Below are 26,129 nucleotides of genomic sequence, written 5' to 3'. Positions count from 1 at the left end.
TCATGAGCACTAAAGCAGCACTAAAAGCCTGAGAAGCTTACAAGCACTCCCTATAATTCAATATGGGCTTTAGTTTTCAATAAGGCCCACCCCGAAAGGTCTCTTCCATAATTGTAATTACTGTCATGTGGCAAATAAGAAAAGGCCCAAATTTTGTTCGCAGGTAGCACCTGTGATCACTTGCTCACGTGTAAAAGTTTCAGCCAAAACAGAGTCGTGAAATAAATCATTGAAATGTTTCATTTTTATTAGAAAATAAAAAAAATAATAATAAAAAATATCACATGACGGGGCATAAGCTGCACTGATGGCTCAGAGAGACATTTCCCTAAAATCTTATTCTATTGAATTCATTTCAAAAGATGTCGCATAAACGGGGAGTAAAGATTAATGAGACTTTTTACCCAAAAAAAAAAAAAAATTTAATGAGACTGACAACCCTAAATCAAGAAGGCTCTGTGTGGTTGGTGGCAAAATGCAAATATTACCCGGGAAGTAAAAGAAAAATCACTTTTGATGATTTGTTATAAGGGGGGAACAGCAGATAATATTTTGCTAGAAAGTCAAATATATATTACAGAAAATGCAAATATTTCCCTTCACTTCCATTTCCCCACTTCCTTTAAAAGTTGCAACCAAAGGGAGCCGAAAGTAATTAAGACTAGTTTTAATGAGAAGGGAATTTAAGATTTTGGATTGCCCTTGTCTATGTCATTCTGGGCCAGTATACTTGGCGCCCATGGGCATGGCCCAAAAAATACCATGCGCAAACTAATTTATTGCCCTCGTGCTTCGTCTCTGTCAGCCGCATACCAATTACCAAGTCCCTGTTTGGGGACTTGAGAAAATTCAAACAAAAAAAATAAAAAAGTTGAAAGAGTAAGAGAATGTCTTCAACTTCTCCAACGGCCATGTTCCATCTACTCTAAATAGAAAATTGAAAATGACCAGTTGTCTTGAAACGAAACTATCCTAATGAAATTTGACATGTAACAATATTTTGAATGATAATTCGACAATTAAGTCCGTGGGTGGTGCTATGGCTGACCCATCTTTCACCCTAACAGAAGCATTAAAATGTGCATTTCCTTCAAAAAAAATTAATTCATCTTCACTTACCCCATTTTATGGGCAACCCATTGTAGCCTCACTGGTTAAAATTATATGAAAGAACACTTGTAGGTTCTAAACACCAATCCCCCCCACCACAAAAAACCATAGTAAAAATCTTGCAGGATTCGAACATCTACTTAAATTTCAGGTTCCGAAGAGTTCTTATCCTCTTTAGGAGGAGCAAACTGTTGGCTAAGGCGAGACCTTGTCCAAGGATCCAAGGGCGTTCTTGCCGGTGGTTGAGGAGTTCCTGGCTTTGCCTGCCGAAGTTCATTCTCTCTGTCAACGAACCTGCAGCGAACCAAAAAGAATAGGCTCATGACAAATGTCATAATGTAAAACACTAACCTAAGAATATTTCAACAAATATATTATAGGCTGTCTGGTTAAATCAATGGGAAGTAACGAAAAATAATTTATGAAGGCTAATGTTGGAATGATATCAGGGGCATTGTGTGATGTCCGATTACGACATTACATTCAGTCAACCCAATTCCTGAACCATCTTAATCCATAGGTGAAATATTGGAACATAACCTCTAATCTTAATGATGGATTGACCCTTAACAAGAAGAATCTCTAACTGGGCAACAATTGTATCTTAAGAACATAATAATGTAACTATACTAAACTAGGAAAAATTTCCAGGTTCACTGGAAAAGGGAGGAGGAGGGAGAAAGTTGTCAATAATGGTACCAACTAGGAGCTTACTCAATATAGGCCATAGGTGCAGCATCGCCAACTCGTATGCGAGTTCGAAGTAATCTTGTATATCCACCTGCTCTATCTCTGTTAACACAAAAATGCGCACCTAAGCCTTATATGCTGATGACATATAAGCCGGAAAAGGGAGAAGACGAAGGAAAGTCAAGGTGGAAAAAGAAAAAAATTACTTGTAGCGATAGGCTAGCTCTGTAAATAGCTTGTGAATGACATCATCACCTCGTACAAAAGCAGCAGCACGCCTTGCTGCACACAAAGAACCCTGCAATCAATCAAAGAAGAGTTAAACGACCCAGAAAAAAGAAAGAAGACACCACGAAATTTACAAAGTGATCTGGAGTGCCAATGGGTATACCAAATCCCACGAATGGATTCCTTAATGCTATGTTAGTTAGGCAAGACAATGGAAGAAAAGAACCAAAAAGCATCATAAAAGGGGGGGGGGGGGGGAAGAAGAAAAGAATACTAGTAAGAAGTTAAAATTTCTCATAGGTGTTCGGTTGGCATTGAAAAGAAAGAAAAATTTTCTTGCAAGAACAGGATACAAATCTCAAGGTTTAGTTGAGAAATTTAAGAGTGGGAAGAGAAAGTATTAAAACCCAAGAAAATTTCATAAGCCAATGCAAGAATAAACTTTTCTTGCAAAACATGCACCAAATAAAATTTTTCTTACTAACCCACTGGATCTTCTAACTTCCCTTTCTTTTCTTCCATTCTCTTGCCAAAGAAACATAGCGTAAGTTTAAAAACTTATACGTGTGACAGGAAAAAATAAAGGAATGGTCAATGATGCGAAGAGCGTCAAAGCAGCAAGCAAAGCTCCATGTGGTTATACTTTGAAAGTCTTGTTAGGAGGAATGCCAGCACTACAAACAGGGTAGGGGAATACAAACTCTACAATGGCCCTTCCCACCCCTCCCACTTACATTTGCACCTTAATTATTATCCATTTTTATTTACACAGTTCTGGTTTTTAGAGTTCGCAGTCCTCGTTTGTAGTACTAGCATTTTTCTTCTACTAAATTAAAATGCCACTTACGCTGAAAAATTATTTTTACACAGCATATCGCTTTTTTTCCCTGATTCAGCCAGCCAAATCCTAGATCTCAATAAGAGACCAAGGATATGATTGGTGCAATACAGATCCAAGTTACGAAGGAGGGCTGGAAAGCTTGGTGGCAATAAATATTTCCAGCAGTCTGTGATGGGAAAAGATGGGGGGAATAAGGAAGGAAAGAAGAAAGAGGAGAGAGAAACAAACTGTACAAAAGGGAAGAGAGAGTGACAGCCAACGGAGAAAAGAACTATGAGGAAGAGAGGTAGAGATCAGATCAATATAGAGAGAAGGGAATAGATTGATATGTTAGGTTGGTGGGGGAGCCTCCACTCAGCACACACCACTTCCACTAAAACAATTCTTTATTCATCTCTATTCAATAAAGAAAAGAGCACATCAATATTTTTAGACTATAGATTTTCGGACTCTCAACTTACCAAACTAATAAAAAGGGCGTACCCAGTGCATGGGCTCCCGCCACTACGGGGTCTGGAGACTCTCAACTGACCAAACTAATAAGACCCAAAAAGAGAAACTTCTAAAACAAGACACTAAACCTAGTAACAAAAGACTTGTTTAACAAGAAATTTCTTATGACAGCTAAAGAATTGGAAGAACACTATGGATGTAGAAATGGATGCATGTTAGGTCGCAAAACATGGCATCTCACTGACTTACTCATAGGGAAAAAACTCTTGCGGTGTTGTAGTGAGTATACTGTTAAGTATCTACTAGATGGTTCTGTTGAACAACTGAAAGCTCACTTGGTTGCCAAAGGATAAACTCAGATGTATGGAACATGGTACTAAAACTTGAGTCTCACTTCCACTAAAACAATTCTTTATTCATCTCTATTCAATAAAGAAAAGAGCGCATCAATATTTATAGACAATAGAGTTTCAGACTCTCAACTTACCAAACTAATAAAAAGGGCGTACCCAGTGCATGGGCTCCCGCCACTACGGGGTCTGGAGACTCTCAACTGACCAAATTAATAAGACCCAAAAAGAGAAACTTCTAAAACAAGACACTAAACCTAGTAACAAAAGACTTGATTAACAAGAAATTTCCTATGACAACTAAAGAATTGGAAGAACACTATGGATGTAGAAATGGATGCATGTTAGGTCGCAAAACATGGCATCTCACTGACTTACTCATAGGGAAAAAACTCTTGCGGTGTTGTAGTGTGTATACTGTTAAGTATCTACTAGATGGTTCTGTTGAACAACTGAAAGCTCACTTGGTTGCCAAAGGATAAACTCAGATGTATGGAACATGGTACTAAAACTCGAGTCTCGGTGCCATCTTGGTCCCTCAAAAAACCGAGTTGAGTTGAGTTGAAATCTCGGCGAGTTGGTGCATTTTTTTTTTTCGACTCGAAGCCTCAACTCGGTGGGTTTTAGACCTATTTTGGGTCTGAAACTTGGTATTCAACCTATTTTAGGCCATTTAAACACAATGACATTATCAGATTTTGCAAAAACAAAGTCCAAATAGGACTTTTACATCAGACCCTAAGTTGGTAGGCGACAACATACTAAAATACCCTACTCTACACATAAATGACATAATCTAGCAATAGAAAGCTAGCAAAACATTCAATTAATAGTAAAACAACTTAATAAGCATTAGAAATGTTAAAGTGATACATCAAATTGTTTAACAATGCTACAACTATCATCACATAAACTGAGATTGAATCACGTATTCAGTCCCCACTCGTGCCACATAGTCTTCCCATGACATAATGTTGCTGCACTATTGTATATAGTGCTCCACAACATTCATATAAGAGTTGTCATCAGCATATGCCAAGTCCCTTATCCTAGGGTATAGTTGTTGCCATGAGGCGTGAGACGGTTGCCATGAAGCGTGAGATCCACTGCTACTGTCATATTGAGGCATGTATGGGACTGGGAATATGTGCTTAAAACCAGACCCAATGCTTTGATTGTCAAACTCATGTGTCGACTGGCCAAACAGACCATAGGCACTATATTCAGAACCGGTGCTCTCCTGGCCATAACCATAGTCATGATGAGGCTGAGATGAATGCCACGACTGATGCTCACTACTAGTATCTATACTCATGCTTCCCGATGCGAATGTACTCCAGTTGGGAAGAAGAAAGGATTTTGGGGGTTTTGGACAGAACTCGCCGAGATATGGCGAGTTCTGTCGAGTTAGGTGGGCATTTTTACTGTTAGGTGGGTAAAAAAGTGGACTGAAACCTAGATACGAACCGAGATCTCGACGAGATATTGGATTTTTTAATACTGCCTATGGTCTAGTCTCGGCTTTACGAAATACCGAGAAACTCGGCAAGATCTCGGCGAGATCTCGCGAGTTCGCGAACTATGGTATGGAATCGACTATTTTGAGCTCTTCGCTCTAGTATCTCATCTTAACTTGTATTCTAATATCCTTAGCTATTAATCTTGACAGGCCTTTGTTTCAACTTGATATCGAAAATGCTTTTCTTTATTGAATAGTGATCTTGAGTAGGAGGTGTATATGGAGCAACCTCCAAGGTATGTTGATTGCTAGGTTTGACAAATTCAATAAGGTAATTGGTGGTTATGGGATCACGCAGTGCTTCTCCAATCATTTTGTATTCATTCGTAGATGTGGGTCCAAGGTGGTTATTTTGGTTGTGTATGTAAATGATATCATTAATTTGGTAATGACTTTTCTAGGATTGAAGATGTCAAGGCGTATTTGCATCGACATTTTCAGATGAAAGATTTAGGAATACTCAGATATTTTTTGGGTACTGAAGTTGTTCATAGTACAAATGGAGTCAATCTATTTTAGAGGAAGTATGTGCTTGATCTTCTATCCGAGACTACGATGTTGGGCTCTAAGTTTGTGATGATAAAGAATTTGAGAATAAACATCAATACATACGACTTGTGGAAAACTTATTTATCTAATAATTACTCAACCTAATATTTCGTTTGTTGTGGGTGTTATTAGTCAATTCATGCAAAATCCCAAACAAGCCCACTGGGATGCTGATTGTTGCATGCTGAGGTATCTTAAAGGTACTCCCAGGAAAGGACTTGTTTATCAGCGTCATGGTCGTATAGATGTATTATAGGTTACTCTTATGCTCATTAGGCTAGTGCTAATTGTGATCGTCAATCTACTACTTGGTACTGTACGTTTGTTGGAGAAAATCTTGTCGCATGGAGGAGTAAGAAGCTGACTTCAGTAGCTCGGTCGAGTGCAAGGACCAAATACAGAGCTAAGACACATACAACAGTTAAAATGATGTGGCTGAAATCTCTCATTCAGGAGTTTGGGTTCTCAGTCACTAAACCTATGGAGATGTATTGTGATAATCAGACTGATTTACAATGCCAATAATCCAATTTTCCATGAGAGTATTAAAAATATTGAGGTCGACTGTCATTTTGTGAGGAATGCGGTTCTATAAAAGCTGATTTCCACTCCGTTTGTCAACTTAGGATATCAACTTAACGATATGCTCACTAAGGCGCTGTTCAGGCCTGTGTTTCTTGGTGGTTGTTCCATGCTAGGTATGGGATATATATATGCTCCAGCTTGTGGGAAGTGTAAAGTGTACTGTGGGATAATATAATGTATTGCAGGATTAGTGGGATGATGTTGAGTTGTAAATAGTTGTTATTTCCTTTTAGTTATTCACCTCTATTATAATTAGACTAAGACTCTTAGTAAGTTTTAATGTAGTCCTAGATAGACAAAGGATCTACTAGGAGCCAGGTAAATCAAGATCTCACAATCTGCTGGCCGATTGGGGGAGAATTGGGAAATTAGGTCAGAATTAGGGTTAGGTTTACGGTAATAGGGTTGGATATTATTTAGTAAAGCTAGGCAGGTTTTTAGGAGTCTAATGATGTAGGTTTGGTACGGTTTGAGTGAGGATTTGAAATTTAGAAAATTAGGGTTTTGGGGAAGAAGGGGGTGTTAGGATTTAGTATTTAGAGGTAGCTTTCAGGGATGGGCTTTTTGGTTGAGTGTTAAGGGTAGTAGTAGGGTGGTTCGACCAAAGTTGGGTGAGGTTTTGATGATTGGATATGGCTGGATGGAAAGTTTAGGGTTTTACAGAGATGAGGGGAACTAGGGTTTAGCTATTGGGATAGGCCAGAAGTTAGGGTTGAGTGTAGGGGGTGCTACGAAGGAGCTATGGTTCAAATATGGTGGGATTCTAATGAAGGAATGAAGCTGGACAGATTTAAGATGAGTTAGGGTTTCGGCAGCTTGAGGGGGAATGATAGTTTCTAGGGTTTTAAGGAGGGAAGGGACTGGGAACTGGATCGAGTACAAGAGTTGGTGAGAGGGTGCTGCAATTTAATTATGGAGGAATTTTAATGGCTGTAAGTGGTTTAGGGTTTAAGGAATTCAAATAAAATAAAAGGGGGGATGTTAGGGTAGGCTGTAGAGGATTAGGAGAAGGGGATGACTAATTGTAAAATACTTACTGGAATATGCAGGTTCTTCAATGGCAGCAGCTTCGAAGAACTAAAAGAAAGACCTCCCGATCTACAAGATGCAAAGAGTCGACTGGAGATCCACCAATCCCTCACCTTGATATTACTCACGAGGCAACCTTGATATTACTCACAAGGCAAACTCTCAAAGGAGCAAGGCAGCAGCATTCATGGCAGCAAGCAGAATCGAAATTTTTTTAAATCTGAATATTGTGGGGGAACCTTCACACGATTTTATTAATATAATAGGCCAATGGCCTCAGTCCCTAAATCTATTACAACTCTTCCCTCTTCAGAAATCGTGGAGGGGTATGATTAAAACAACTTAAAACAATTAAAACACCTGAATTAAAAAGATTCTTAACTAATAGGAAATAAGAACCTAACAACCAATAGGATTAATTCACTTAAATTAAACCAAGTATGAACCGGTTCAATTTAAAATTTACAATATAATTGAAAGAAAAAAACTAAGTATGGGAAATAACTAAAGCTGAAAAAACTAAGTACAGAAACAACTAAGGCTCCTAACTATGGCCCTATGATTAGGGCAGCTTCTTCAGCTTGTGGATGCTTGGATCTGCATCAGGTTTCCAACTAAAAGTTGATGACTTTGTATAATATAAGAGGCTAGACCATAATAGAAGACATTCAATTCCTATCGTGTTGTAGACTTCTAGCTCACCCTATCTCTTCTCCATCTCCATCTTGTTCACTGTTCTTCTTCTTCCTTTTTCTCTTATAGGTGCTGGTTTATTGGTTTGGTATACTGCCACAGAACTGTAACCCAGCAACGGATTCTGGACTTTCAGATAAATAATAAAACTTGAAACTACACTCAAATATGAGCTAACAAGGAATGGTTCGCTCCTATCTGTAAGGTTTATGGGCATCAAATGCTATAGTCAACTAGGGTATTTTTATAGGCTCCAAAAACATTGAAATAGTAGTATTCAATTGTAAACAAATTCAACTCCTATTGTTGAAACCAGTACACATAAATCTGAAAATGTCATTACATTTTGTGTTTCTAAAATACATTGAGCTGGGTGTTCAGACAGTTCAGATGCTGACTGCCATGCACGAATGGTTGTACCAACCTCTCCAACCTTTCATCCTGCGAAGTTGTTGACTTGGACAGCAGACCATCCAATTGGAATGTCAGGTTTTTCTGACCATTCAAACCGGATTATTGAACAGCCATACAACAAATAATAGTTATTGCACATAACCTTTGGAAGTTACTTATCGGCAAATCCATGGACTGTGTACCACCAAAACGATCAATAATCTATAAATTAATGAAAATTTTTGTTTAAACATAAGCCAAAGCTTATTCTGTTCTTGCTGTGCATTTTGTCACTTCACCAGTGGGCTCTGCTCGTCTTCTGCTGTTTATACAACTGCTACGGATTCGCTTTCCTTTAACAACAGGGAGTTCAGATTCATCAATGCTAAGCTGATTTGGACTTTGTGTACTTTATATCTTGAGGGAGTTCCATATCTCACATAGTTCTAAGCTGATTTTTTCCCCCAGTGTATTCTCCTTGTTTTGGGTGAAATCCCATCCCTACCCCCTTTTTCTTTTAGTTGTATATATTGTGATTTGATTCCATTGGGGTAATGAGATGGGCTTTGTCCCTAGTTCAGAACTAAATCATGTGATCAATTCTTAGCTCCATGGTTTTGTGCAATGTGGAAACCCCCTTGAGATAGATATAGCCGGAGGCTTCTGTTTGGACTCTTTCGACCACCAGTTTTTAACATGAACAGCTCAAAGTATCTAATGAGAACATGGCTGCTCACATGGGTCAAAATTGGCATTAGAGAGGCACCCTATCATCCTAGCCATTCAAATTCCTTAAGCTACAACTCCATTTTCAGCAATGATTCCACTTTTTTTCTGATTTTGCCAGGTTGTGATGCAGGTCCAAGCATCTGCAAGAAGAAGAAGCAGCCCTAAGATTAGGTCAAGTGTTAGGAGCCTAAGTTAAGTTTAAATTTCCGTACTTGGTTTATTTTTCAGTCTAATTGTAAACTTAAATTGAACCGGTTCAGACCATGGTCCAATTTAAGTGATTAATTCCTATTGGTTGATAGGTGATTTAATTTTATTGGTTGTTACGGAATTTTTTAAGTTATTTAGCTTTTAATTAAGTTGTCCCACCCCTCCACAATTTATGTGAGGGAGTGACTTGTGTTTGTAATAGGAATCAGCTCTAGGATTCAAATTCCTAAGCTGACTAGGTGTTAGGCCATTGGCCTCCCAATTATAAATAATACAATCGTGGGAAGGCTCCCCCACAATTCAGATTTTCAAACTCAGTCTTCTGCTTTGCTGTCTTTGCTGCCTTTGCTGCTGCTGCCTTGCTCCTTTGAGAGTGTTGCCTTGTGGACTCTATCAAGGTGAAGAGATTGGTGGATCTCCAATCGACTCCTTGCATCTTGTAGATCAGGAGGACCTAAATTCTATTCTTCAAGCTGCTGCCATTGAAGATCTGTTATACTAGTAAGTAGTTTACTATTTCAGCAATCATCCGTCTTCTTCTAATCGTCTAACCTAAGCTCCATCCATCCCCATTATCCTCCCCCCATTAAACCCAATCGATCCTTCAAACCCTAAACCATCTACAAATCTGTCCAATACAATTCCACCATTAGAATCACTTCAAATTCACACTACAGCCATCCTAGATCATCCCCTCCACTCGACCTTAGTTTCAGACCCATTCCAACATTGAAACCCTAATCCCCCTCATCTCCACAAAACCCTAAAATTCCACCTAGACTAATCCAACCATCAAAACCCTCCCATATTACAATCGAACCATCCCCCCACTGCCCCAAACACTCTATCCAAAGCCCATCCCAGAATTCCTATCCTAAACCCTAGTTTCACCTATTTTTCCTATTTCCCAAAACCCTAATTTTCTGTTTTTGAATTTCCTATTCAAACTTCACTAAACCTAGCTCATTAGACTCCTATAAACCTGCCTAGCTTTGCCAAATAAGATTTACCCCCATTACCCTAGACCTAACCCTAAATTTGACCTAAATCTTCAAACCTGTCCAATCGGCCAGCAGTTTGAAAAGTCCTGGTTGTCTGGCTCCTAGTAGATCCTTTGTCTATCTAGGACTACATTAGGTTGCTATTAGAAATAATGAAGTCAAGAAATGAATTCCAATTGTCAAATGGAAGAGAAGCAGGGTTAGTGGAATATAGTGTTAAACATTTATAGAACCATAACCAGAAGAAAGAAGAGCTACATCATTAATGGAGAAAGGCATAATTAAGGGAAAAAGAGAACCAACCTCACAAGGAAAAGATGTTTCTTTAGTGCTGCATTGCAAACACCTCTATTTATTGCTTTCATTTCACAATCAACGCTTGTAGTTCTGTGTAACAAGTTGTCAACTTCTGGATTTTTAACCATTCTCAAAATCAACTAACAGCCTAAAACACTTATTCAATAATGGTTTGGAAGATTTCACGTTTATTTCACAGCAAACACCCCACCAGTTTTTAGTGCTTGTTAATTAATTGTCTGGCTTATCATCATGGTGAGCGTCTTTGTTGTATCCCCAAGTTATGCTGTCATGGAAAACAAATCCTTACTATTGATAATTTATTCCTAGAGAGTGAGAAATTCCCAATAGGTTCAGTTTGTGTGGGGAGCATCACTGAGACACTAATCTTCTCTCCCCGGCCCTTTAACTCAAGCTACTTGGAGCCTACTATTATGCAGGTTTAAGCAATATCGGGCATGTCTGAGAAACCTTCCTGTTTAATACTGTCTTAGTATGGCTATAGAGTAAACAAGAATGGGAAATTGTTATGGAGCATCTGTCCAGCAGTGATAGCTGGCAGATTTTAGAAGGAAAGAAATCTAGGAATTTAGAGGGTGTCAAGACAACACGGCCCAACATGTCATAAAGAAACTTAAGACCTTGTTTTGGCCTTCAAACAAAGGAATTTAGAACCTGGACATGGGATGGATATAATGCGAACTTGATAAATTCAAAAAATAGAAGATTGATGACACATGGATTTCCAGAATTCAAAAAAAAATCTATAGATATAAGCTCATGGAGTCAAAATTGGATCTTGCTCTACCAATATGTGTTAAGACAGGTCAAATTTCTGATCCACCTTGGACCTATGATTAGATTCAGATCAGATCATTCCATAAATTCATCCAAATGTTGATTTCACAAACGTATGGATTTGAAATTCGTGTCATGTAAGATTAAGGTTCAAGTCATCCCCAACTCTATCATGCGATCCAAATGCAACCAAAATGAATTTATAATACTGTGTTATACAGACCTCTTTCCCAAGCTGAACCATGTTATCAGCAAGTCGCCTGATTTCTTTCGCCTGAAATGAATACATACCATCTAAGTAATGTTAAAACACCATGATACTGATCAATGAACTAGAAAACCTAAAACCAAGAGAGGGGAATCAACCTTGGCGACCGTAGTTTCAATACGCTCGTGCTTCACCAACTGTGATACCATCGTCCTAAACAGAGCGGGGGGGGGGGGGGAAAGGCAGACGATCGGAACCAAAACCCAAAGCATCTGCGTGAAATTTAACGAGATAAAAACCAAACCTGAGCATCGACATACGATGGCCGGTAGGACGGCCAAGCTTCCGAAACTTTGTCATGTCGAAAATAGAGAAGAATTCACCTCAACACAGATAGTGCCTGCAAATTTGGTGATAAAAATTAAAGGTTGAAAGATCTAAGATGGGAAAAATTCTTTAGCGAAGGACCGGCGCTAAAGTCTAAACGCAGTTGCCACTGGCGAAGCTTCGCTGCGAGACTCCATCATTACGCCCAAGTTTTTTTTTTTGGTCAAAGACAAAGATTTTAGAAGGGTTTTTGAGTTGAGAGTAATTGTTTGGCTGCACATTTGAGTCAGGAAAGAGAAATGATACTTAAAAAAAGAAAAGATAAAAAATTCTAATCCAACGGATCCTCTTCACCTAAAAGGATAATCCAATGGTGTTGAGGCCCTTGAGGGTATAAGAGGGCAGTTGCAGGAAGTTGGATAGACAGACGGAGAGGGAGAAGTGGGAGAGGCGGAAGAGCGATTCCATGAAGAAAGACAAAGAGTCTGTTACAATCGCCGGCCGGCCGAGAGAGATAGAGAGAGAGGAGGAGAGGAAGGAGGGGCGAGCGGGAGATCGATTCAGAAAGGGAGAGAGTGAGAAACCATTGCTACCCCCATCGACCACCGCTGCTATCCCGACCCCCCCCCCATCACCATTCCATCCAATTACAGCAACAATAAACCAGAATATATGCTGTAAACCTCTACTAACATGAAATCGAAGAGAGGAGGGAATCACAGAGAGATGGGGGAGAATATGAAATTGGAGAGAGAAGCGGCAGGAGGGAAAAGAAGACACAAATTGACGCAGAGAAAGAAAGACAGGGGAGGTCGTCTCACCTTTGCCGTCAGCCAGTGAGTGTGAGAAAGATAGAGAGAGACGACGGGGGGCTCACCTTCGTCGATATTGCTGCTCTCTCCTCCGTCTGGGAATACTTGCGAGCCTTACACAGGGCTCTGCTTCTGATTTTTTTTTCGAACCCTCCCTCACTTATTGATTTTACGTTTTTTTTTGGAAAATATCACGGACACTCCCTATAAGTATATCGTATATCACCAATACCCAAACATATCACAAAATATCACAGACACCCCTTATTTTATGAGTTTAATTCAACTTAGTCCAATACCCAAACATATCACAAAATATCACAGACACCCCTTATTTTATGAGTTTAATTCAACTTAGTCCACTCCATTAGGTTTGTAGTTAAGTCGTCGTTAACTATTTTATAATTGTGAAATTATCCTTACCATAGGGTGAACTTTCCATTATACCCTTAAGGGTTAAATCCCAAAAATCCCAAATACAAACTATTCTCTCTTCGTCATTTTCACTGGGTTGAAGGCGAAAGAAGCAAGAACAGAGAACTCCTCCACCTACAATTGACACCATTATTGACCAATTTCCATGCTCTTACGAGGGTTTATGAGCCATTGCTACGGGATTTAGACAATAAGTTTTTTATTATTATTATTTTTTTTGAGTGGAGGGTGAGGGTTTCGTGGTCAACTGGTCGAGGAAGAGATTTTGAGAATGCAGGACGAATTTTCCCTTTCAAGCATTTAGTGCAATGTCTACATAGCTGTGTCTGTGTGTGTGTCCCGTTGCCCTGCCCTGACCCTGAGCCCTCCCAGTTCTCTTAAACCTCATTCACCATGCCTACAAAGACATAGGTGATGAGTTGCAAGTTTTGAGAAAACAATTTGAGGAAGATGAGTTGCAGGTTTTTTCAGACCCTAAACTTTTGATGAAGGCATTTTGATCAATTAAAACACAACTTTAACGTTTAATGTCTACAATTAATGGATTGGGTGTTTTTATTATTTAATTTGGGAAGTAGTGGAGGTACATGATATTTTTGAAACCTTACAAGTGAAAATGTAATTAAGGCAAACCTCAAGGGAGGTACATGAAATTGTTTTCCTGTTTTTTTTAATTTTTTTATGCAAACTCATTGGTCATTATTCATTACTCCAGTCCGTGTGCTCGTAAAAAATGTGAGCACCAAACTCCGAACAGTCGATTCCGGCCAACGTTTTTTAAAGGGTAAATTACAGATCACCTCTTGGTTTTCAATCAAAACGCAAATCACCCCCATTTTTTGAAAAACTCAAATCACTCTCTGATTTAGATCACAAAATGGTAAATTAGTCCCTAACATTAGTTTTATGCTTTTAAGTGATGATGTCAATCAGTTAAATTTTTTGAAAACCCTAAACTATCCTTAAGTAGAGTAAAATTATTATTTACCCTTGGTTCTAAGATACCCAACATGTATTTACCCTTTTTTTTAATTAAAACAAGGAATCGGATATTCCCTCTCCTTCTTCCCCAAATTGCTAAAACTCTTGCAGCGGTGACTGAGTCGCCTGAGATCCCTCTGTCCCTGCTCCACTTTCCATCTCTCTCTCTCTCTCTCTCTCTCTTTTGTTGGCACTGATTTTTGTGGTCAACATTGTTTATTGCAGCTAATGCTCTACCCTTTCAAGCAGGGAAGAAACCTGTGTATTATGTGTAGGATGGAAGAAGTCACATTCTTGGTTTCGAAGGAAAAACTGAAGGTGCAGCGGGATTTGGTGCTGATGTTAGTGTGAGGTCTGTGACAGGTGTAAATATGGGTGTTTTGGCGAACCTACTTAGCTGAGTGCTTCTGAGATCATATCAAATTGTTGTTGTTTGTCGCATCTCCCATCACATGAAAATCCCATCTCTCTCTCTCTCCTTTGTTAAAACCCTAACTCCATTCAGTAGCAGGAATGAAACCGTCGACCTGTGCTTCTCTTACCCGACTTTACCGTCTCGATCTGTCTTACAACATCTCCGGTCATAGTCAATCATCTCACTCACCTTCTCACTCTATGCCTTGAAGGAAACCAGTTTTCTGGCCCGATTACAGGTTTGAATCTCCCTAATCTGCAGGATTTCAATGTGTCCAGTAATCAACTCACAGGAGCCGTACCGACGTCCCTTTCCAGTTTTCCCCAAACGTCGTTAACAACCCAATTTTCTGCGGTTCACCATTGCTGAGATGTAAGAGCACGATACCGGAGGGGGCCTTGGCGTCGCCAATAAGTCCAGTTAAAGGAAGTCCAACGGTTATCTCATTGTCTCCTGCGGTTTCTGTGCGCCAGCGCACAGGGAAATGGAGAATGGAGAGTGTGCTCTTGCCCCTGCAATCGATCAGGAACGGAGACGGAGAAGATGAAAGGAGCAAGGGTAATTTTGAGGTTAAGGTTAAAATTATCTTTTCACTTTTTGGTTTGACTTAAGATAGTCATTTCACACCCCTGCATCACTGTTGAAGACGAAGGAAAGGTAGTATTGTAAAATGTTGTAGTACAAGGGTAAAATAGTCATTTCATATCAATAACTAATAGTAGACTAACACTGTTACTGCAGAGGGGGACATTTGAGTTTTTTACAAAAGCAGGGGGTGATCTATAATTTATCCTTTTTTAAATGATAGTTGACCTTAACCCTCTAACCCCAACCTAAGTCGAGAGGAAAAATGCGTCTGGTCTGAATTCGGGGTGGAGGTCCGAGAGTCAAATTCGGTTGCTTCCACTGGTAGATCTTCAAAACCAAAGAAGGCTTTCAAGGGGGTTGTTTCCGAGGACATAAATGGTGCAGATTTCTGCCGCTGGAGGTTATATCACGCGAATGGTGCATGACTTCTGGCATGAAGGTTCTCATCCTCGATTCTCAGAAGGTATCGTCACTCTCTTCTCCAATTTCGTCAGAAAATCGACCAAAATTAACAAGAGACCAAGAATTCGCCTCATCCCCTCCCCCCTTTTATTTTAATTTACTAAAAAAAAAATCCCCCAATTTTGTTACATTTTAGTGCGGTAAGTGTTGTATTTTCTCAGTCGGAGGTTCTTGAAGTTTTCTTAGTTGAAATGGTGGATTCCACAGCCAAGGAATCCATGTCAAACCTCAAAGCTGAAGTGCCATAGTACACGGTGGGCCCCATATGTCATGATACTATCCGCTTTGGCTAAGGTTCACTGCACGACTTTAAAACGGGTCGTAATTGTCCGGTGCAGCCACATTCGAGCTAACCCCAGTTTAGTTCCTGAGGCCTATTTCCAAACCCAAAACGTATCGTATCATGTGAAGGTTGGCCGCAACTTATATAAATATGTGAGACCAAATTTTGTGGCACACTGTCCATGTTTCCACTATAGAATCATACAAATAGCATTCCCCCATACTATGACTCTGATACCAATGAAATGTCACAGTCTACGACAGGCTCCACATGTCACGATACTGTCCGCTTTGGCTAAGATTTGTTGCACGACTTTAAAATGCATCGTACGTAGGTGTATATTGTTCGGTGCAGCCACATTCCAACCCACCTCAGTTTTGTTCCTAAGGCCCATTTCCAGACTTAAAACGCGCCGTATCATATAAAGGTGGCTGCCACTTATATGAACATGTGAGACTAAATTTCGTGGCACAATAAAAGCAGTTTACTTTCTCCGGTCCTCAATTTCAAGAGTATCACCTCTATAATCTCTGCTAAACAAAGAGAAGAAGCCCAAAAATTCCCCAATGCCCAAGTACTTTCTAACGTCTTTTTCTTAGTTTTCTCTTCATGTTTTTTTTTTCCTTTACGATTTCCTGGATTCCTTGTCGATTCTTACCCATGTTCTTTTTCTTTTCTCTGGAGCATCTCACTTTGAATGAAATGCATTCTTTTTTATACAGTAGGGTACACTGAACAACAACCCAATTGAAGAAGTGAAGATGTTGCACCATTCCCTATACTATACGAGATCAAGGGCCCATGAAAGGTGGCTTCTCGATGAGGCCCAGCAGAGTCCGCTTTTTGTTTATCCTTTAGTTAAGAACTCTAATAAACCACCATAAGTGTTTGAATCAGTAAACTTGATGAGAAGTCATATCCTTAAATTCAGTCATTGGACTGTCTATTTTCAACCAAAGGAGGATTAAGATCGGTTTTCCCTTTAAGATATTGAACAGTTAAAGCTTTATGTCAATTTGATATTGTAGGAGTTCTATGCAGATTCTGTAGCCATTGATCCTTAGCATTTCACTTTAAATGTGCCTTTCAACCATGTTTACATGTTTCCAGCAGTTGTGGTGGATCCTTTGAGTTGGCAGAACTATTTTGATTGGGTGGTTGTTGGTATTGCTGCTATTTTCTTAGCAGTGAAACGTTGACCTGTTATTAGATATCAACGGACATTAGACATTGCAAAGGAATCAACGGTGAGCATATGATTGTGGTAACTTCACGTAGATATAACCTGCATTTATACGTTGTCTTGTTGTTTTGGACCTGGGTTTCATTTGAGATTTTTTTTTTTTTTTTTTTTTAAATTTTTATTTGGATCACTGCAGAAACTTATGTACAAACAGGAAAGTGGTCTTTTTTTAATTTTTATTTCAGATTATCAGGAATTTCTCTACTTTTGCTTATAGTTGATAGGAGAGATGACCTTGTTACACCATTAGTAAATCAATTGACATATCAGGTACTACTTACCATAGCCCTGTCTCTCATGTTCTTGAAAATTTTTGCTTCTCAAGACATGTGGAAGTTACTTGATTGTGTCACTTCCTACAGGCTACGGTCCATGAGTTGATTGGCATTCAAGAAAATAAAATGGACTTGAGAAACATCGGCAAATTCTCAAGGACCAGCAGGTGGAAATAATTCTCTCTTTTGTCTGCATTTTCTTGTTTTAGATGCTTTTTCTGGTGATGGACCATCCTGAAAACTGATTTCTGTGTATAAGAGGTAGTTCTGTCATCAGGACAAGATGCCTTTAAAGCGCAACATGTATGAAAATTTTGGAGATCTTGGAATGAACATCAAGAGAATGGTAGATGAAATCCAGCAGGTTGCGAAGAGTAACCAAAACATTCAAACAATAGGTGCATATATGCTGAAGAAATTTAAACAGTACTTTACTATTTCTGGTCTATTTGTTCAGAAGCGTGCCTCTTAAATGTGCTTGACAACTAATTGCATAGTTTGAACATTTGATGTTCTACAGAAGACATGGCCAAATTTGTTGATAACTACCGTGAGTACCGAAAACGCAAGGTAACGTGTCGATCGAAGCATGTTACAATAGTAACAGAACTGAGCAAGATAGTTGAGGAGCTAAAACTTATGCTAGTTTCACAAACAGATCAAGATCGATATAGCTAGCTTGCAATGATGGGCAGGTGGCTGCAATATTTGAGGTAATTTATTGGCATCATTTCTTTACCTGTGTGAAATTACTATTTATTGGAAATTGGAACAGTGATTTGCAATCAGTTGATAAATTTATGAAGTAAAATAATTTATAATCAGTTGACAAATTTGTGAAGTAAAATACAGGTAGCGGTAGTTTTAATATTTACTGCTCTTATAAATAGATACAGATAAATTATGCTGGGGGAATCTATAGCCTTTACCTGATCGAGGTTCATAGTTAAGTTCTATTAGATCAAAGAATGTGGAGGGGGCCGAGTGGTTAGTTTCAGGAAATTTAACTATATTTGTCATTGAAATTTTACATTGTCTCGTACAGTACTGGCTCAACTTGACCCCACTCTCTCTTCCATCTGCCATTTTTGCATGTCAGGTTCTTGTTGAGGTCGATCATGTTCAATGGGGTTAGGTTCAGGTTAGTCAAGACCCATGCTGAATCCATCCTGCTGTCACCCCTCATAGCACTGCCTCAACTGCCCTCTTTTTCTTTTCCACTGCTGTACCTCTCTCGTAAATCGTAATTACTAATAATAATAGAAACAGTGTTTTCTACCTGCAGGATATATTCATTCCAACAAGATCACCTGCTATTGTGTTATTCAGGATAATCTTTTTTTTCTCATAGTCTGAGGCTAATCGACTTAGAGCTACTCACATTTTTTTAAATGGTTATATCTTTTTTTGTTTTGAATGGTAACTGTTTGTAGCTTCTAGTGAGTTTTCTGCGATTTGGGATATTGTTCGAGTGAAAAGCATCTTGGGTATTTTACGGTACAAAATTCTGATTCTGTTTCCTGCACACTTCTGCAGACCGTGATGAATCTTCAAAACAATGAAGGCATCTCTGACATTGACCGTTTACGTCTGGTGGTGTTCTATGTTCTGTTTTCTGATATACTAATTGCTTGTTCTTTTTGGTTTTACAAAATTTCAAATACTGCTTCAAGCCATGCTACCTTAGAACGTAATGTTCATTTATCACGACTCTGGCTTTTTATTTCATCTTTTGATCTTTCCAATCCTTTGTTCACAAGTATTTCCAATTTCTTCTAATCCTATTTCAGAAGACGTGTGCTAGGAAGAGACTAAACCATGTGTTACTATTCTTTTTCTTATTCAACTGGTGCTTTTAACTAAGCATGACAGGTTCCACCTTTCTTTGTCTGTTTAGCAAGGTACGTGGCATTGATCCTTGTTACATCTTCTTGCTTCCTAGCATTGCTCTTGTGACCTTGTCCATAAATCGATAGCAGCTTCAGTATCTTAGATGTAGGATGAAATTTTTTTTTTGGGGGCCCGGGGGGGGGGGGGGGAAGGTTGTGGTAGGTAGACTTAAGGGGAATATTAGCAAACACTTAATAAGCAGGATAGAAGAAGAGAAATTATAAAGAAACTAGCTAGGAAAATTCTGTTTATAACTTAGAATCAGAATTAGATGAAGAAAAAGGAGGACAGAAACTGAATTAGAAAAATAGGAGCAATTCCTAACAAGGAGGCTGAGAAGCTGGACCGGAATGGAGATGAGAAATAACAAAAAGAAAATAATAAATAATACAGATGAACAATTTGTTGAACACACACTGCAGATGGCAATGTCTGTGCGTTGGTTGTCATTGTTGTCAATACAGTGCATGTGTGTTGTTGTTGTCAACACAGTGCATCTTGGTGCACTATAGTGATAGTGGCAGTCCATGACAGTTACAGTGTTCAGTAGACTCGGTACAACATAAACAACTTATTTCTGGTTGAGTTGGCAGACTTTTGTCATTGCAAGCAGTGATTGGACAGTGTTCTCTGCATCCCCAGCAGTTCCTATAGTGTTCACAGTGGTAGTGACAGTATTACAGGGGTTTGGCAGTATACACAAAGGTCTCACAGTGATTGGGAGTCATCCAGGGGTAATTCTATCATTTTCAGGCATGGACAGCATTGCAGGGGTATTTCTATAATTTTACAAAGTACTGATGGCCTAAATAGGTGACAATCAGCATCCAGGGGTACTTTGGTTAGTCACAGAGGCCTGTGGAGTGTTGGCACAACTTACATGGGTATTTTAGATATTTGACATTGATGTGACATGTTGACAGTGTTACTAGAGCATCCGGGCTTAGGTGGCAGCAGGGGGCACCTCACCTCAGTGTTTTACAGTGTTTGGCAGCTTTCGACAGCCTTGGGTGAAGGTCATATGCTTTTGCAATTGTAGAATACCTCCTAAAATCATCCATCTCAGCTACATCAGAACTTGAGCCTTTAAAGATATGCTCCACTTCTTACCCTGAAACCCATCATCTACTTGATTTGAGCAAGGCTCTGGAGTAGAGCCTGGAGAAGTAGGGCTCTTAGGAGAAATAAACATAGGATCTGCAGGAGACCCCTATGGCTGTTGCTTCTCAACAGAGGGAACAACTACACACCTAAGGGGGTGGTTGCAACCGTGATGTGAGAGGTAAACGGAGCTATATTCACTAGCAACTGTTGGTGGAGGTAGGGTTTGCCAACGCATAAAAGTGGTTGTGGATAATAACTAATGTGGGAGTAAAAATGGTAACCTGGGAGTTGAGGTATGGTCACCTCAGTAGCTACAAGCTCTTTGGGTTGGTTTGATGTGCTAGCCAAATGACCAATAAGCTGGTAAGCCGGTTTACCCATGGTCTCGACCCTTCCTCAGTATTATCAAACATAGAGGAACATTGGATGTGAACATCACCAACCATAACCGCAAAATCAAAAGGCAAATTCTCTACTGAAAAATCCAAGCCAAACTATTTCCTGGGCCTTCAGCCCCAGCCTGCACTACATTTGCAGGATTCAATTTAGGAACAACATCCAGAGCAATAGCAGGAGTACTCAGAATCTCTGTGGAATCTGGAAGGTCAACATAAGATGGTTGAAGCAATAGCAGGAGTACTTAGAATCCACTCTGCAGGCCTCCTGAGGCCACCAAGTACACCACTAGAAGGCCCTGAATGCATATCTCGATTGGCAAGCCCTTCATTTTGTGGTTTAACAGTCACAGGCATTGGCTCACAAGGAGCAACTTATGTAACCATAGCAGATGATACCTCATTCCTTCAGTAATAGAAATACTCTTAGCACCCTTAAGTTGCCAAGAGGAAACTAAAAACTCCTTTAGTAAATAGAATGGAGGCTTAGGCCACCCCACAGTAAACCCGTGAAGTTCTGTCGACTTCCACTTCACTGCTCAGAATCAAAGCTTGTTGTCGTTAACACATGCTTCGAACACTCTGAGGAAGCCATACCAGCTTGAGTAGACACCCGATTGAAGCCTGGGGTAGGCAGATTACCTACCGATGTTGCTCTATGCCTTCGCAGAGAGGAACACCACCACTTCCATAGCCGGGATTTATGAGACCCTAGCTTGGGGTTCCATTTTTTATCCCTCTGATGTGAATGATAGTAGCCTTGATGATCAGAATCCATTTCAACAGATGCTCGTGAATAGCCAGAGAATATCTACCACAGGAGGATGGACTGTAACTGAGAATCTTGATTTCTTCAAACCAGAGGTAGGTCATGAAGAACACTTCATATCGCTCTTTGATTGTGAACTAGAACAACAGCTTTGAGCTCTGTGAATCTCAGCTGAAAAAATCCCTTTTTATGACACGAGAGAGCACAAACAACTCTAAATCACTGAGAGACGAAAGCCTAAGGTAAATGAGGACACCCAAAACAGAGTTGCAGACGAAGGAAAGGAAACCCCCGAGAGAGAGAGAAGAACAGTCGACTCCTAAAGCACCAAGGAAGAGGAGAATTACAAAGGAAGATCACTACAGGGAGAAAGAGGAGAGAAATAGGAAGGCGATGAAACCAGAGCAGAGAGACATATATTTGAGTCTTTTTTTTTCTATGGAAAATGTTAGAGGGTGGGCTTTGGTGCAACGGTGAAGGTTGCTCCATTGTGACCAAGTGGTCACGGGTTCGAGTTTGTAAACAGCCTCTTTGCAAAAGCAGGGATAAGGTTACGTGCATTATGACCCTCCCCAGACCCAGCAGTGACGGGAGCCTTGTGCACTATGTCCTTGTTTTTTTTCTATTGAAAATGTTATTATCTATATATTAGGAAGGAGCTCCACCACAGGCACTGGTCCTCTGTCCCACCAGGCTGAGAAACTATTCTCTTCTGTGTGGTTGTTGATCCCAGATTCTGTTACTGTTGCCTAAAAAAAATATTTACAACTTAAGACTTTTCTGCAACTAGAGAGGTGCAGGCTCTATTATGCTTTAAAAATGCATATATAATGATCAAAGGGAAGAAGAAAAATCAATTTCTATTTTCTGGAATTAGAAAGGAATATCCCCATGAAACATGTGCATGGTCAGACAACTAGCTATATGATCGCTTATCTCTAAGTTGACAACGAGGAGTTAGAATTCTCACACTACTCTTTCTATTTTGTTGGTATTCAGATTCAGATGATTCCAAGGCAACATTGTATGCCTTTGCGAACTGACTAGTATATAAATATATATATACTTATGATTAGAAAAGGAGAAAAATAAATCATAGGAATTAAAACCAAGGAGGTGCATAGACATAATTGGAGGCTATGACATTACATGGGAGGTAAATGATTGAGTTTGGATATAAAATTTGATATGTGATTTATCCATACTTTCTTCTATATGTGGGGGTGGGGGTGGGGGTGGGGGGGGGGGGGAGTTGGCAGATTTGGCCTCGCATGTTGGAGGGATGAATGGCAAAGATAATAAATAAGGTGGAAAAAAAATGTTGAATTTTTCACTCTATTGCTTGTTTGGTTGGCTTTTTCATGGATACGGGACAAATGTTTGTAAGACAGAAATGCTCTTATATTTTAATTGAATTTTCAAGTGTATCCTTATTTTTCTGTAAGTTTACAGCATGATGGCATCCATCAAAGAGAAGAAGAAACCGATTGCGTCCCATATTTGAGAGATAGGGGAACTGTGAAAGAGAGAGAAAGGGCAGGGCAAAGAGAACAATGTCAGATGTTTCAAGTCCAACTCCATCTTTGCAGATATGACTGATTCTTCTCAATTTGGATAGGAATCGGCCACCACTGTTTCCGGTTACTCGAACCATGATTCTACTGCATGTATGAGGACTGCAAATTCTTCTGTCCGACTTGTAAGCTCTTTTAATATTTTCTCATGTCTCTTCTCTTTGTAAATTGTTACGCATGCCTCCCTCTTTCTTTGGGGATGTACTTGAACTTGATGGTAGGTCGTAGCTATGGTTATAGTGTATAATTTTCTCTGATCCCAAAAAATAAAAAACTTCAAGCCTAGAGACTTTGTTTGATTAGACAATTTTTAATCTCTTTTAGTTGGCCAAACATTAATTGGGAGACGCATGAGGATACCTCCTCTGTTTTCACATCCTTTGGGCAGTGATTATACATGATCTCAGCACAGAAAATCCTTTTGTTTATTTTCCCATCTCAAATTGCATTACTCTTCTTCCACTACTGCTGCTTCTTAATGCGTCGTGAGTATAAGTTTGGCCCTGAAAGAGGGGGGGGGGGTCTATTACCCTTTAAATCTATAGGCACTAGGCAGGTCCCTATCACCTATCAAAAGGCTACTACTCTGATCGCTACCTATTACTAGTAACTCGGTATATGCGCGCTGTGGGAGATTTGTTCACATTAAAAATTAGATTCTGAAGATTTGATTACATGAATTAGTATTAATTGACTTTGGCATTTAAGATCTATTTATCAACAAAGGAGCTCCCTTGTTAATTTTAAGATTGGTTTCTAGAAAGATACTTGGTTTGGTTGTCTTGATTTGATACTATTGGTTCCTACCAAAAAAAAAAAAGAAAAGATTTGATACAAATGGTGGCTCATTGTGGCCAATCAAAGTTAGAAAGATAAAGACATCTTTTGGACATGCCATTTTGTAGAATTTTATGAGCCTTGTCAACGGTTAGGCTAACAAAATATTAGACTTCATTTCATTCATTATTTTCAAAATGTTGACTTTTTAATGACTTTTCGTTATGCCATTATCATATTTCTTTTAGCACCGAGTTTCCCTCCACCCACAGTGACTGGGATCACATTCACCGAGGGGAGAATGGGATTTGAATCCTTTTTTTTGTTGCAACTGCAAGCATGCTTATAAGTATGGATATCGGTGGCCATATCTATCACCATACAATACGGATTGGGTTGTTTGCATGTATCAGAGTAAACTAAAACACGATTCCCTTTTTGGCCATGGATTGCATATATTTCAATCAAATTTTTGAGTTTTCGGTTGAATTGTGGTCAAATGTTTTGTTTTGTTAAAAATTTCAGCCAAACTGTTACTTTGACCTTTAATTATCACATTTCATTCATTTCACCTGGTTTCAACTTAGAAGCTTGAAAACATCAATTTTGGTGCTTTCTTGGTCAAATCACTGTTGTACAAGGTTGGAACAAGTACTTTGGTAGTAGACGGACACAACGGAAGCGACACTTTACTATGTTGTTGGAAGATTTGTGCAAGATTTAAAGTTAGAGGTATAATTTGATTTGGCAGCAGCAGTAACATTCTAGTGGTTTTGATCTTGCCCTGAACTTGTTTTAGTATTAGGAGTCTCGAAACTTGCTAGAAAAACTGTTCAGGTTTCAAGCGAAATTTTTTATTTCGAGTCTAGCTGAAACCAAACCTGAATCCTTGGTTGCAAGTAGATTTTAACATATCAAAAGGACTTAAGAATCAAGACAGGTATTGCATATTTGCATGGTAGATATGGCCTTGTAATATGTGAAGGATTAAAATCCTATGCAATTCCTTCATCTTGTGGTACCTTGTAGGTTGGACCTGAGAGCTCGACATGTGGAAGATGCTTCATCCAACGATGTGAGTTTGATTGACCCAGTTTTTTTCCTTTCTTTTCGAGCTTGACACTGTTGGATGTCTCATCTTCCACGTATCGAGCTCTCAGGTCTAAAATGTGAGGCGTTGCAGAGGATTTTTTTTCATATGTGAAGCTCTATGGAGTTGGTTGTTTTACAAATTCTTGCTTATATGATATTATTTTGTGAAGTAAGGATTTCTTAAAAAGTAATCTTAACAAGCCTAATAAGATATGATTGGATTTGAACCAAATCAAAAGCTAATGTGGGTAGTCAAAGCCCCTGGCCTAATATAGGATCCTAAAATAAGAACCTTTTGGTAGACTACATGTCAATTTCAGACCCCACCAACTATATGAACCAAAATCAAAAGCTAATTTTCAATCAAAGTAGTAAAAATTTTCAATTAATTATACCATATGATATAACATTTTCTGATTGAAATTTGATACATGAATATGGGAAAGGAAAGGATATCCAAAGGGCAAACTCTTAAAAGTCAAAACTAGAACCCAAGCGTATCTAAACATGTATGCATGTATATATCTATAGATTTTAAGGTTTATTGAGTTCAACATAAAATATAGATATTAGCCCAATGTAGAGTCTCTATCTCATTAATTTGGAAAACCCATGTATTTAGCAAATCATTGCATCTTTTTTGAATTATTAAGGATTTCAATTGTTATTTTAATAAAATTTCAATTTTATTTATAGATACAAGCCTACGTTCCAATTCTTTATCTATTAACATTTTGCCAATATAAGTGCATTCAAAATGATCGCTATGATCCCTTTTTTTTTTTTTTTAGTTAAAGAACTAATTTATTTATTCAGACAAGCGAGATACACTCCTGAGATCTAGTTGGAGATACTATGGATCCCACTTGCATGTTAGCATATTCAGATTTTAGACCCTCTCATTGGTAGATTTAATAAAATTTTAATTTTACCCTTAGATCCCAAACCCCCATTTTAAATGTTTTATCTATCATTATTGGCAATATGAATCTACCCATAAAAAAATTTTATTGGCAATATGAAT

The 26,129-nt window shown here is 39.0% G+C and overlaps 2 protein-coding genes across 2 annotated transcripts; one reads left to right on the top strand and one right to left on the bottom strand.

Annotated features, from left to right (window-relative positions):
• Nucleotides 1-1,040: 1,040 nt before the first annotated feature.
• On the bottom strand, nt 1,041-12,898 carry LOC122669815 (50S ribosomal protein L17-like). The gene is made up of 7 exons (XM_043866673.1): nt 12,888-12,898; nt 11,988-12,083; nt 11,842-11,896; nt 11,699-11,749; nt 2,007-2,098; nt 1,825-1,902; nt 1,041-1,404 (listed from the first exon to the last, which is right to left on the bottom strand). Exons 2-7 carry the CDS (start codon nt 12,041-12,043, stop codon nt 1,251-1,253), a joined length of 486 nt encoding a protein of 161 aa, XP_043722608.1. The 5' UTR covers nt 12,044-12,083; nt 12,888-12,898; the 3' UTR covers nt 1,041-1,250.
• A 2,718-nt stretch (nt 12,899-15,616) lies between these two features.
• LOC122667269 (vacuolar protein sorting-associated protein 45 homolog) lies at nt 15,617-20,179 on the top strand. Its single transcript, XM_043863522.1, is given in 12 exon segments — nt 15,617-15,730; nt 15,865-15,942; nt 17,015-17,233; nt 17,366-17,401; nt 17,404-17,499; nt 17,592-17,655; nt 17,658-17,692; nt 17,770-17,902; nt 18,025-18,176; nt 18,179-18,217; nt 19,041-19,097; nt 19,988-20,179. Coding segments are annotated over 12 exon segments (1,215 nt in total).
• The last annotated feature ends 5,950 nt before the right edge of the window (nt 20,180-26,129 follow it).

This window comes from Telopea speciosissima, chromosome 7 (genome assembly GCF_018873765.1).
Source record: "Telopea speciosissima isolate NSW1024214 ecotype Mountain lineage chromosome 7, Tspe_v1, whole genome shotgun sequence".
NCBI lineage: Eukaryota > Viridiplantae > Streptophyta > Magnoliopsida > Proteales > Proteaceae > Telopea > Telopea speciosissima.
This window is presented reverse-complemented; position numbering and strand designations above follow the sequence as displayed.

Bases quoted from the DNA above. Each gene is read 5' to 3' on its own strand.
- LOC122669815 (XM_043866673.1), bottom strand. From the start codon at position 12,043: ATGACAAAGTTTCGGAAGCTTGGCCGTCCTACCGGCCATCGTATGTCG. The intron at 11,750-11,841 runs GTTGATTCCCCT...TATTCATTTCAG, and splicing joins TTGAAACTACGGTCGCCAAG to GCGAAAGAAATCAGGCGACT. The intron at 1,903-2,006 runs GTAATTTTTTTC...TTGTGTTAACAG, and splicing joins GAGCTAGCCTATCGCTACAA to AGATAGAGCAGGTGGATATA.